At 35.9% G+C, this 11,820-nt stretch overlaps 3 protein-coding genes and 1 pseudogene across 4 annotated transcripts; 2 read left to right on the forward strand and 2 right to left on the reverse strand.

Moving 5' to 3' along the window:
* Window positions 1-244: 244 nt before the first annotated feature.
* LOC104701557 (putative WRKY transcription factor 57) lies at window positions 245-4,198 on the reverse strand. The gene is made up of 4 exons (XM_010417265.3): window positions 3,318-4,198; window positions 2,368-2,511; window positions 1,905-2,269; window positions 245-612 (listed from the first exon to the last, which is right to left on the reverse strand). Exons 1-3 carry the CDS (start codon window positions 3,653-3,655, stop codon window positions 1,906-1,908), a joined length of 846 nt encoding a protein of 281 aa, XP_010415567.1. The 5' UTR covers window positions 3,656-4,198; the 3' UTR covers window positions 245-612; window position 1,905.
* Window positions 4,199-7,522: 3,324 nt separating this feature from the next.
* Window positions 7,523-8,190, forward strand: LOC104701558 (CLAVATA3/ESR (CLE)-related protein 10 pseudogene; annotated as a pseudogene). Its single transcript, XR_015562203.1, has one exon. The product of XR_015562203.1 is annotated as a CLAVATA3/ESR (CLE)-related protein 10 pseudogene (transcript).
* Window positions 8,191-8,575: 385 nt separating this feature from the next.
* Window positions 8,576-10,103, forward strand: LOC104701561 (uncharacterized). The gene is made up of 3 exons (XM_087459104.1): window positions 8,576-9,537; window positions 9,613-9,694; window positions 9,783-10,103. Exons 1-3 carry the CDS (start codon window positions 9,533-9,535, stop codon window positions 9,966-9,968), a joined length of 273 nt encoding a protein of 90 aa, XP_087315230.1. The 5' UTR covers window positions 8,576-9,532; the 3' UTR covers window positions 9,969-10,103.
* Window positions 10,104-10,117: 14 nt separating this feature from the next.
* LOC104701560 (uncharacterized) lies at window positions 10,118-11,801 on the reverse strand. Its single transcript, XM_010417269.3, has 2 exons — window positions 11,665-11,801; window positions 10,118-11,275 (listed from the first exon to the last, which is right to left on the reverse strand). Exon 2 carries the CDS (start codon window positions 11,209-11,211, stop codon window positions 10,372-10,374), a length of 840 nt encoding a protein of 279 aa, XP_010415571.1. The 5' UTR covers window positions 11,212-11,275; window positions 11,665-11,801; the 3' UTR covers window positions 10,118-10,371.
* Between the last annotated feature and the right edge of the window lie 19 nt (window positions 11,802-11,820).

The following is an 11,820-nucleotide window of genomic DNA, read 5'->3' on the forward strand; positions in this document are numbered from 1 at the left end:
GTTTTGACCACATACAGTAAATTATAATATACCATTCACAAAAGCATTAAGTGTACGTAGAAATTGATATTTTCTTTCTAATTCCATACGCAATGCCGTGCGACTTCTGTTCTCCAATATGAATTGGGATATTCTTGCAACCTGTAAAGTTATTTTTGTGTAATAATAATCTGTAAAGTTCATAAAGGTGAATTAGATATCACCCTAAAGTTGTATAAAATTATAATATTAATGCAAACTTGAAAAGAAAAGTAAAATAACTATAACGTCAAATCCTCCACGTTCTTTTTCTCAATTGCATATACACGCATCTGAATGTGGGATGAATCCACGACTGAGTAGATTAATGTTGAGTTACATCAAAATTATACCTGGGTATATAACTACATACATGCATAACTTCATATATATACATATCTCTTAGAAATTGCAACCTACCGGTGGTGAGCTAGGCGCTATTGATGAACAATGAAGTAATATATATATAGTTATGTATAGATCCATGGTTACAAGGAGTTGCGGCCATATTGGTTATACCCTCCCTGCATTTTCCCGTCTCCAATATCTTCTATATGAGTTAGCACCTCCTTAACTATTGTTACCAAAGCTTCCCTGGAAAATTATTTCAAACGAGGCAGATATGTTACGTTTCATCTTTGGAAATAGCAGACGTTTCTTGTAAATATTGTACAATGGTAAATAATTTGGTCATGTTTATCTAGCGTCTTGTAGCAAATGTTTCCCAATCAAACTATATACACATATGCACAAATTTATGTCTTAGCATTAAAAATAAACAAGTGTACGTACTACGTATTAAAGGTTTCGATTGTGGAGCTAAGCTAAGATGCTCATATATACGTCTCTTCTTACTCGTTTTATCCCTTTTCTCTTTATTGGCTGTCTTTGGCTAAAACAGAAAGCATTTATTCCTATGACCTAACACATTACCCTCAGAACTTATCCCACATGCCGTGTACTTCTTATATATAGGCATGTACCTATACATATACAAAGAATACAGAATATTGATGCACCATGCAGGCCATAGAATCAATCACGCATATACATGCAATTGTGTTCATGTGAACACACACAAAAGGTTATATATATATATATATATATATATATATATAAATGGAAAAAGGAGATTTAGCATATCATCGTGACACTGAGTGGAGTAGTTGAGCTTCGTTTTAAATATTTGTTGACATTTCTATAAACCTCATTTCTATCTCATTTCTAGCTCATTTCTATCATACATAAGTAAGCCTATATATGCCATATAGCAAGAGGAGTGAGACAAAAGGCATGCACTACAACAGTGCTTGATCCTAATACAATCACTAGTAATATATACATATATATATATATATATATAGAGAGAGAGAGAGCTAGAGGCAATCATCCACTTATTCTAGAATTTAAATGCATGCATCATCCGAGTTTTTATATATGTCCTGCAAAAATGAATACTAGAGAAAGAAAAAAAGCACTGGCCGACATATCTAGCAAGTGATCCAAATTGTTCCACAAGAGAGATAATGGGTCGCATCAATGATTAGACCAACACGATATTGATCCTAATATACATAAGTACATCTACATCAGATGGACTTGTTTCTATCAAAGCATGAGAATTTTATCCCACTTAAGATATTTCATGATGTGGATTTTCAGTTTCGGACTACAAAAAAAAAACCTTAATGCCTTTGTGGTCCATTTGAGGTTTTTAAACCCTTGCAAACGAAAAGATAAAATATTTGATCTCTATATAGAATTGATCACCAAGAGTCTAAGACTATATAGACATTTTTTTTAAAAAAAGGGACTATATTTCGACGAACACTAGCTAACAAAGACAACAATTCACAACAAATTATATATGGCATCTAAGAAGTTACCTCAAGGATTGCGCATAGTTTGAGGTACAATATCACCAAGTAAGCCTTCCTCTGATGGATTAGACAGTGTAGATGCATCTTCAGTAGTAGATTGGGGTAACCACGGTGACTGAGTATTATTGTCTCTATGAAGTTGATGAAGGAGTTCTTGGTAATAATAAGGATTTGGCAATGGAGGAGGGAGATGATGATGAGATGTGAAACTATGAGGGTCATGTGCAGTGAGGATTCCACCTCGAGGGAATCCAATGGTTTGATGGCAATGTTGTCCTTCGTATGTTGTGATTACTATCGATGGATCTTCCGATGACCGCTCCACTCTCTTCTTTACCGTGCATCTGCTATTTGTGCATCTATAGTAGCTCCTATATATAACAACAACAATGAGAAAAATCTTTGAATTAGCTTTCAAATCCGTAAACTAATTAAGACAATGAGTTGAAAATGCTGATATATTGAAGACCTTGGGAATGGGCTATTCTTGACAGCTTTTTGTCCATATTTACGCCATCGATAACCATCTTCAAGATTATCCACATCACTCTTGGTCATGAATGCAAATCTTGGTTGACGAATTCGCTTTTGAGCCTTCTTTTTCTCCTTCACTCTACCCAAAAAAAAAAAAACACCAGCAGATTAGTATATCATCATGCTCAGAATCACAGAGTAACCAACTAATCAAGCAGTCAACTTATATAAAAAATCCCACAAAACATTGTTTCTAATCGTAATATTGTCACAGTCAAACAACCACGAATTAACTTAAACGTTACTTGAGTTCAAAACGGGTACTTGTGATCATGACTTATCAACATCATAAGAACCCAATTACTCTACATTGCTATAACATTTTCATCGATCGATAGTTAAGTAAAACCCTACACATCAATTTATCACCGTATAATTTTACGATTTCCAAGACAAAGAACCTTAAAAGATTTTTTTAAAAACTTTACTAGAGGTAAACATCATTAAAACGTGAGACACTTTTTGACCTAACATTAGTATAATAAAAAAGAAAAAGGACGAGGAGAAAAAAAAAAAAAAAGAAGAAGATGTAGAGTGCACGCTAATATCACAGCCGCAATAGCGGCGGTGTTGTTCCTCCCCATTCCCCCATCATTATTGTCTCGTCCTCTAAGTACTGCCACCGACGATTCATCCTAAATAATTACTAAACTCTCCCTCTGCAAATATCTAATGTACGGACGAATCATCTTTCTTGCGATGTCTATACAAAGGACTCAAGAAGATTAATATATGGGGTTTTTGGCTTTGGCCCCAAGGAAAAAAAAAACCCCTCCCCACCACCACTATACTAAGATGATGAAGTAAAATTACGATTGGACCCCTGCAAAAGTAAGAAGAGACACACACACACGTGTTTCTCGTCCCGGTAAAAAGAAAACTCACGGTGTCTCCGGTGGTGTTTTGACCGCTGAGGCGGTGGAGTTTTCAGCTGGATCCTCACTTGAGCTCGAGGTAGCGGAAGGATTAGTATTAGGGGTGGAAACCTCTGTAACGGCGGCTACGGATGAGGAACAAGAAGAAGTGGAGGGTAGATGATTCGGATGGGGCTTGGTTGGTGTAAGATCGGAGAGATTGTGAGGATGATCGGAGGAGTGGCCGAGGTTCCAGCCGAAGTCAGAGAGGATAGTGGAAGTGTCTCTGTCAAAGAAGTCAGATTCCGAAGCAGTGAGTTCTCTCCAAGCAGCAGAGTCGTCGTTGCTCAGATCAGGAGGATCGTTCATGATGATTGATCTGATGAGAGTACTGATAAGAAGATAGAGAGAGGGAGAGAGAGAGAAGAAGAAAGAGAGGAGCTAGGGTTTGTTCTTGATTGGAAGAGAAAGGAAAGAAAAAGAAGAGGAGAGAGTGAGAAAAAAAAACTTTGAAGCCCGTTGTTAAAGTGCACTGTCTCGTCAAGGACCGATCAGACTCTCTCTCTCTCTATCTCTTTCTTTGTCTAAACGAGAGATTTTTTTATTAATTATTGGAAATTGCGTAAAACACAAAAATAATAATAATTCAAGAGAGAGAGAGAGAGAGATCGAACAGAAAAAAAAAATGGAACGTCAACGTCAAAAGGGGTCAAGGGAAACGGAACGGGAGGCTCTTGTGAGTAGAGGAGATGAGGAAGTGGGGGCTCGTATATCTTACTTTTTCCCCTCTCCTAGATCGACGCCTATTTTTAGAGTCCGATTTTGCATTTACTACTACTCTTCACTTACCCTCTTTTGTTTCTTTCTCTCGATTATAAAGAAACTATTATGTGTATTAAACATGAATGAGACTTCTTCAATATTAAAATTCAAGATGAAATATATACTAAAAAACAAACAATTAGCAAGATGTTTGTTATTGTTTTGTTTTATAGTCGTTAGCGATCATAACGATAATGATTAAAAAATTTGCTTGTTTTGTAGTTATTGGTTATATATCAATCGAAATACTACAATTTATTTGGTGCTTCTTATTAAACTACAAATGGTTTTTTTATATATATGATAACTACAAAACAAAAAGAATTCAGTTGTTTATCCCGTGAGGGGCTATGAAAAGTAACAAAAAAGACGAACTGAACTATATCAAAACCCTAGTTTGTTATATGAGCCCATGAAATTCCATGTTTTGCTTTGTGGTAAATAGAAAGTTTACAAATACCACCGACTTAATTGGTCTTTGATGAGACGAGAAAAAAGCATAGTTTATTTCTTTCTTTCTATGAAGAGGAAAGAGGCCTATACATACATACTTAAAAATGTTAGAGAGTATATATATTTTAATTTTGATTGAAAATTAGTTAGAAAGTAAATAATTGGTTCCTGATGCGTGTTGTCCGTGTTGGATATGACAAGAATCTTAGCCAATGTAATCCACAAACGATTAACCGGCCACGTGGAAATTCTTAATCCTCATGATGATTATCTTATAATCATATTCATATGTTATTCGCCTATTCCTTACTATTTTATATTCTCATATATTATTGCAATCCATCAAATAAACGTTTGCGGTCGCACTCAAAGCAAAACTATATATCTTCAAGAATCTTGTAAACGTTTCCTGTTAAAAGATTAAACAACTTCGAAATTGTAATATACTAGTATAGTATAAAAGTCTATATAAAAAATCAGCAGTTTAATAGTTTATTTTTGTAAAATAAACGGATTAGAATCAGACACTTGTCTAGGTGATGTCTAACCATTATTAGAATATTGTTGAAAACATGTAACATATGTACCACACGCTACTATGCTAACAACATATAGATACAGCTGTAATACATGGTGTGTGTGTCTTTTAAACTTTTAAGTATAGATTAAAAGAAAAAACAGTTAACCTTGTCCATACACACTTTTGTGAAAATATGTGGATATATATCATGATATGAGTATATATAATTAAAGAATGAATTAAGTATTAATACTCATCTAAAGTTCTAAATAGCAACATTATTCTTTACCATATTTGGGTGCTATTGGAACGCTATAGCATATCTACGTCGAAGAATCGTTTGTGCGTACACGCAAGAAGCACATCCACTTGTATTGCCACAATTCATCTATAGCCTCGTAGGCCCTTATTTGATATTACATATCCACGCCAATTTATATATATAATGCACAGTATTGATAATGGATTATGAATAGGGAGTCTCAATAATATATGGTCCTCTCAAAAAGAAATTTTAAAAAGGTATCAATAATGTGGATGCGAATCAAGTTGGAAATAAAATCAACATTAATATCTCTATTTAATTATACTCTATATATACTTATTGGTAATTTTGATATTTGATATACATTTTAAATGATGGTTTCCAACTTTAAACGAATTATAATCATAAGAATAACGATGTATTGTTAGTTTTTGTCAAAGGCAATATATATCATTAGGTTTAATTCATTTTTACCGTTAATTTTTGAAAAAGTTGATGTTAGACCGATTGAATCCATTACGCAAACGGAAGAAATAAGAAAAGTCCAAACTCAAATCTAGTGGGAACGTACACGATGACATTTGATATCTAACATCAATTCTCGAATTTCATGATTTACAAACATTGTTGTGGTTTCTACTCATTTTAGCCGATTATAAAATCAAAAATTAACATATTTATTTAGTAGTAATTTATAGGGAAATTCTCGAAAATATCACCAAAATAAATTTATATGAAGTTCGAAGAGTGTAGTCTAATAAATTTCGTCACGGAATCTACTACGTACACCGTTAATTAAAAAATAACTAGTCTTAAATCTTAATCACTTAAACACAAATGACTAGGCTGGTATATCAATATAAAACAATGAGATCAGAAGGCGTCGACAAAAGTGGGGGCCATGGTGCAACATCGAGTCATAAAGTGACATCTAAGTCAAGTGGCTTCCTTCTTCATCGGTCAGGAGCGGTGAACCTTCAAACTCCCGAATTCGATCACACAAATTTCATGGTATTTTGACGTAAATAGCCTTTTCTCTTAATCATCATTACGTCTTTTTAACATTAGTACTAATAAATTCGAATTCTCTGTTTTCAAGAAATCATAATCATTATTGCAAAATCTGAGAAAGAGAGATAGATTTGTGTGCGAATCCATCCATGATTTTAAAACGACCACGCTTGCTCCTTCCTCGAAAATTGACACTCCACTTTCACAATTCAGTTATAACCAGTGTAACCAACCTTCAGAACCAAAAATTATTATAATTGTCTATTAGTACTGTATTGCCATTTTCTATAACCAAAAAAAAAGTTACCTATGTCAAACTCAAAACACTGTTTTCACTTTTCATCACCCTTATATTTGGGCCAAATCTATATATCATAATGGGTCGTACTAATTAGGGGCCTACAAGATCCAGAAACCCTGCTCTGACTGACTGGAAATTTCAGAACCCTCTCTGCAGCTATGCTCATTCATTGCCACTACCATTATGAGAAAAATGTCTGAAGTTCCTGAACACCTTTTGCTTTATGATTGAATTGTGCTGTTTCATCTTGCAGGTTGAGATGCCACTAAGCAATCTTTATTAAGTCTAAGACTCTAGGTTATGGAAGTCAACTAGTACATGACATGAGAATATTTGGCATGCTTCAAGATATCACTCTTTGTTCATTTTCTTTCTTCATCTTGATGATCCAAACAAGAGCAAAACCCTGCAAAGAACAGATAGAGATTTGGGGTTTTACTGTCTTGGTGACACAATCTCGAAGCATTTCATTTACTTAAAAGAGTCTTGGGATAAAACAGAGCTTTTTTACTCTAAGTGGAGAAAGAGATTATGCAAAAAACATTAAAGAGTGAAGATAACTTAAGGATCACGAAACCACTCAAAACAAGCTACAAATATAAACTTGTTAAATTTATTGGCCATTCTTGTATTTTCCATATATAAAAAACAGTTTCACACTTTTGTTCTGAAACAAATCAATTTCAGAAAAAAAGGAAATTTATGGTTCGGAATGTACAAAGGTCACGGATTCACATTTATGGATATGAGAAATGTAACTAACTTTTTTTGTTGTTGTTGTTAAAGATGGAAAATGTAACTTTCCAATATAGACCCATCTTCCAATTTTCCCAATTTTTCACCCTCTTATTTTTAACCTAGATTTTTTTCCCTCATAATAAACCATACGTATCCTCCTCTGCTGTTGCATTGAACACTAAAATTTCCAATTCACCCAATATCTTCACTTCTCTCACTCACACATCTTTCTTTTTCCAAGAACAGAGCTCTTTCTCTCTATTGGACAACACAACAAGGCTCTCTCTCTCTCTCTCTACAACGATGATGATTAACCGGCACCGCCCGATCAATATCCTCATCATCATCGTCTTCCTTCTTACGACGACGGCAAGAGCAGGAGGAAACTGGAGTAACCGAACCCACCGAACCGTTCCAAGGGTTCATCAACACGCGTACTACGCATATCCTCACCGTTCATGCGAGTCTTTCTCTCGTCCATACGCACGCTCTATGTGCATTGAGCTCGAAAGAATCCATAGAAGCAGTCGACAACCTCTTTTCTCTTCTCCGCCTCCTCCGTCGGAGATTGACCAAAGGTACGGCGTAGAGAAAAGACTCGTCCCCTCCGGTCCAAATCCACTTCACAACTGATGAAAGCCTTCTTGTTGAAGAAACGAGCGAGCGAGCGAGCTAGGGTTCTTCTTAGTTTTTTCTTGTAAATCTTTGTTCTTTTTAGTTACTTTCTTGATATTTTTGTAATGTGTGCAACTACAACTACGTTTATGAGCATAACTAGTACTATTTCCACGCTTGTTTTTGGGCTTATCGATTGTGGAACTAGAGCAGAAACAAGCTTGGAAATAGTTTATCGCTTGTTTTTGGGCTTATCGATTGCGGAACTAGAGCATCAACAAAAAGTTATTAGTAAAACAGGTCTCCATACTTTGGTGTGATTGAGACAGGCTTAAAGGTTGAGATTTGAGAAACCAAGAGAAACACATGAGTTCCATTAATTTGGGAGCCGTATCTCTCTCTCTCTTCGGTTTGGAGTATTAAATAAGGACGGGCTTTATGATTTATATGGGCCTTCTCAATTTGATATGATGAAAATTTTGATTGCCGATAAAATAATTTTCATCCGGCCGTTACAAACTTGTGCAGGGATATATATAGGAATATAGATTGAAACTGGAAAGCAAGAAGGGGCTACAAAGGTGATGATCTAGGTTCCTCTTTGTACCCTCAATAAAGCTATTGTACTGGTGACTTTCATTAACAGCATCAAACAGTAGCACTTGTTTGGTGGAAACTATGCTCTTTTAAACACAACCTCTTACATCCCAAACCCTGACTACTATGTTATCGTCTTATGGGGCTCAAGAGTGCTTTAAGCCATTCACAATACAAGTCCTTATCTACACATCTACGCTCACTGTGCACGGCAACATCCAGGAGTCACGCTTGTAGTCATCAATTTGTCTATACATGGAGAAGTATGCTAGAGTATCACTTTGACTCCCATGGACGGATATTCAGAGTGACGTCGTTTTCCTTATTGGAAAGGCGTTAGGGTTGGTTGACTTGTCCACGCAAGCAAGATTCTATCGTATTTGTCTTCCTTAAAGACTTCGATGCTCCAGCCTCCAGCCTGTGCTTAAACGAAGTTCTCTGTGTTAGGTTTGGTGAGGTTGTTATGGTGTTAATTTTTTTAGCGAAAATTAATTTTAAATGGTCTTTAGACAAAGTCTTGGCTTTGAGTAGGAAAATCCCATAGAATATACAAGAATTTCTTAAGAAACCCACATAAACTTCTTTTTGGAGACAAGGAATCTATCTTATTTGGGTAATCTCTTTGACTTACTAAGGGATCTTATAAAGTAGAAACCCTTTGTGAGAGAGACCCTAAGCCTTCTGACTTGAATTTAAGGGAAAGGTATTGCTTAAGCAGCCTTTCACAAACTACACCTTCCTTACCTCTAAATGTCATATCTATCGATCTATATATTATTAGTTGATTGTACTATCCAAAATTTCAAGATTTGATTCTGAACAAACAGTATCGTTAGGAATGAAACCAGGGAGCAACGAGCAAAACCTGTACCTGTGGCAGCTGCGGTGGATCAATGGAAGGAAACAGAGATAGTAAAAACAAGAATGAAGTGTGTGTTTTGTTTTTCTTTCTTCAAGGTCCTGTTTAAATCGTTGCTAAGAGCCTTATGGGTTAAGATTTGCAGGTATGAGAAGCTAAGCGAGAAGATTGTCTCATGGGAAGATAAAAAGAGGAAAAAGGCAAAGAGAAAGCTTCATAGAACAGAGGTGTCTTTTCCTTTTAATCTCTTTCATTTGGTTTCAAAAACTTATTCTTGCAAAAACTAAAGATCTAATCGATGTTTTGAATGTGTAGAGAGGTGTAGAAAAAACAAAGTTGAAGGCGATAGAGAGGTTCAGAGATGACAATGAACGCATTGAGATGATCGTCGCGAGTGCAAGAGCACATGCCTATGAGAGTCGAATGAAAGAAGAGTTGAAGGTTAAGGCGAAAGCAAACCTCATGAGAACAACTGGAAGGAACCCCTCTACATGTCTCTGAATACTGCAAGTTGCAGGAAATGTAAAGCAAACATTCTTAACTGCTGATAACAATGGTCAAACATGTAAAATGCAGACACAAATATAAGTTGTTTAGCTATAAGAGTATAAGAGAGATACCACTCATGTGAGCCATTATGAGCACAAATCTGCAAACCAAAACTTTAGACAGTTTCACAACAATATTAGAACCAAGAGTTCAAAATCACAAAATACAATGCTCAAGCTTACAATAAATATATTATTTTAAAAAGGTGCAAAACTACCACAAATCAAGAAAGCTTCTTCTGAGTTCTGACCATCAAAAGACTCCAAATGCTAAAAAAAGGGTTCCATTGTAAACTACAAAACACTCAGAATGGGCCGAGCAACCGATAATATGAGTTATGAGTTCAGCACCAATCTCATGATGATGTTATTTCATTTACCAACCTTTCTAGAATAGGGTAAGCAAAATATAGAACCAAACCAGCTGGAACAGCGAAAAGTATTGTGAGGAGGAAGTAAAGTGCAAGAATGATGAGGCTACCAGGTATAGCAAAGAATACGATCAGAAGGAAGATGATCACAAATGGAAACTTGGAAGTGAAAGAGATGAAGAAATCAAGAGATTTGTGAAAAGAGAAGTGTTGTCTGCTTGGTTGGCTACTATGGTCATGTTGTGGCAAACGTTCTGTAGACTGGTTACGCAATAAGGGCGTCGCAATCAAACTGTTGTTGCTGCTGTGGTTTCCCAATGGCATGCTACCACACCTCGGAGTCAAAACAGATTGCTGATTATCACTGACCAAGGAACCTTGACTTGTCCTGTCACCATTCAGACTCTCAACCATCCAGAGAAGGAAGAAATTTTTCCGAGGGAACTTCAGATTGCCCTTATAGACAATCCTGAATGACAGCAACTGACACCACGGGCACGAGACGAAGAATGGAATCCTGATATCTTGACTCGAAAGTCTCAAGATAGCAGACTGAAGCCCAAACACACAATTCTGGCAAAGAGTATGACCACACCATAACACATAAGGAACATTCTCAACAATGTTGAAAGATTCCCAACAAATAGGACATTCTAATCCTTCTTCATCCCTGCTAACATTCGAAACCTCGTCATCCGAGCATTGCGAGGAGGCCTGAGCTGTATCGTTAGGAGACTTTTTAAGCCCCATACTCCCAATAACATTCGATGCAAAGCTCCACATTTTTTGATCAAACTTATAAAACTGAGCCACTGTACCAAACATTACCCAGTAACCCTCCCAAATCGAAAGGAGCTTCTTTGACCAATACCCATCATTTCTTACCAACCTGGAAGAATCATAGCTAGTTTAGCAAACAGCATATACGAAAAAGTACCACACTTTCAGAATTAACATTGAATATCCAAATCCACGTATATGTCCGTGCAGCAGCATTATTCTATTTTTTCAACAGATGAGCATTACCTAAATTCTCAAAGCTGTTTCCGAATTAAAGGAACCAACTTTAGAAAAAATCTAAGTTACGGGGACATGAACAATTGAAACATGATATAGATCAGAACAATGAAGAACAAAAAAAAAAAAAAAAAATCGCATGGCAATCAGATGCAGAAGACGCCATAGATCAAAACAGATCAATCTAGGTTTTAAAAATTCGATTTTTTTTGATGTTCCTTAATACATGGAAACGTTACAAACGATTGAACTTTAACTTACCGTTAAATCGTTCGAATTAGAATACGCAGATGCATTAAATAGAAAAGATCGGAGAAGGGGAAGAGGAGAAGAAGAAGAAGAAGAAAAGCCTCTCTCTTTCTCTCCTTCGTTGATCCACCGTAATGCTTTATTTTTTCTATTTTAATGGCGAAACGC

Source organism: Camelina sativa, chromosome 7, assembly GCF_030686135.1.
Source record: "Camelina sativa cultivar CO46 ecotype springtype chromosome 7, ASM3068613v1".
Lineage (NCBI taxonomy): Eukaryota > Viridiplantae > Streptophyta > Magnoliopsida > Brassicales > Brassicaceae > Camelina > Camelina sativa.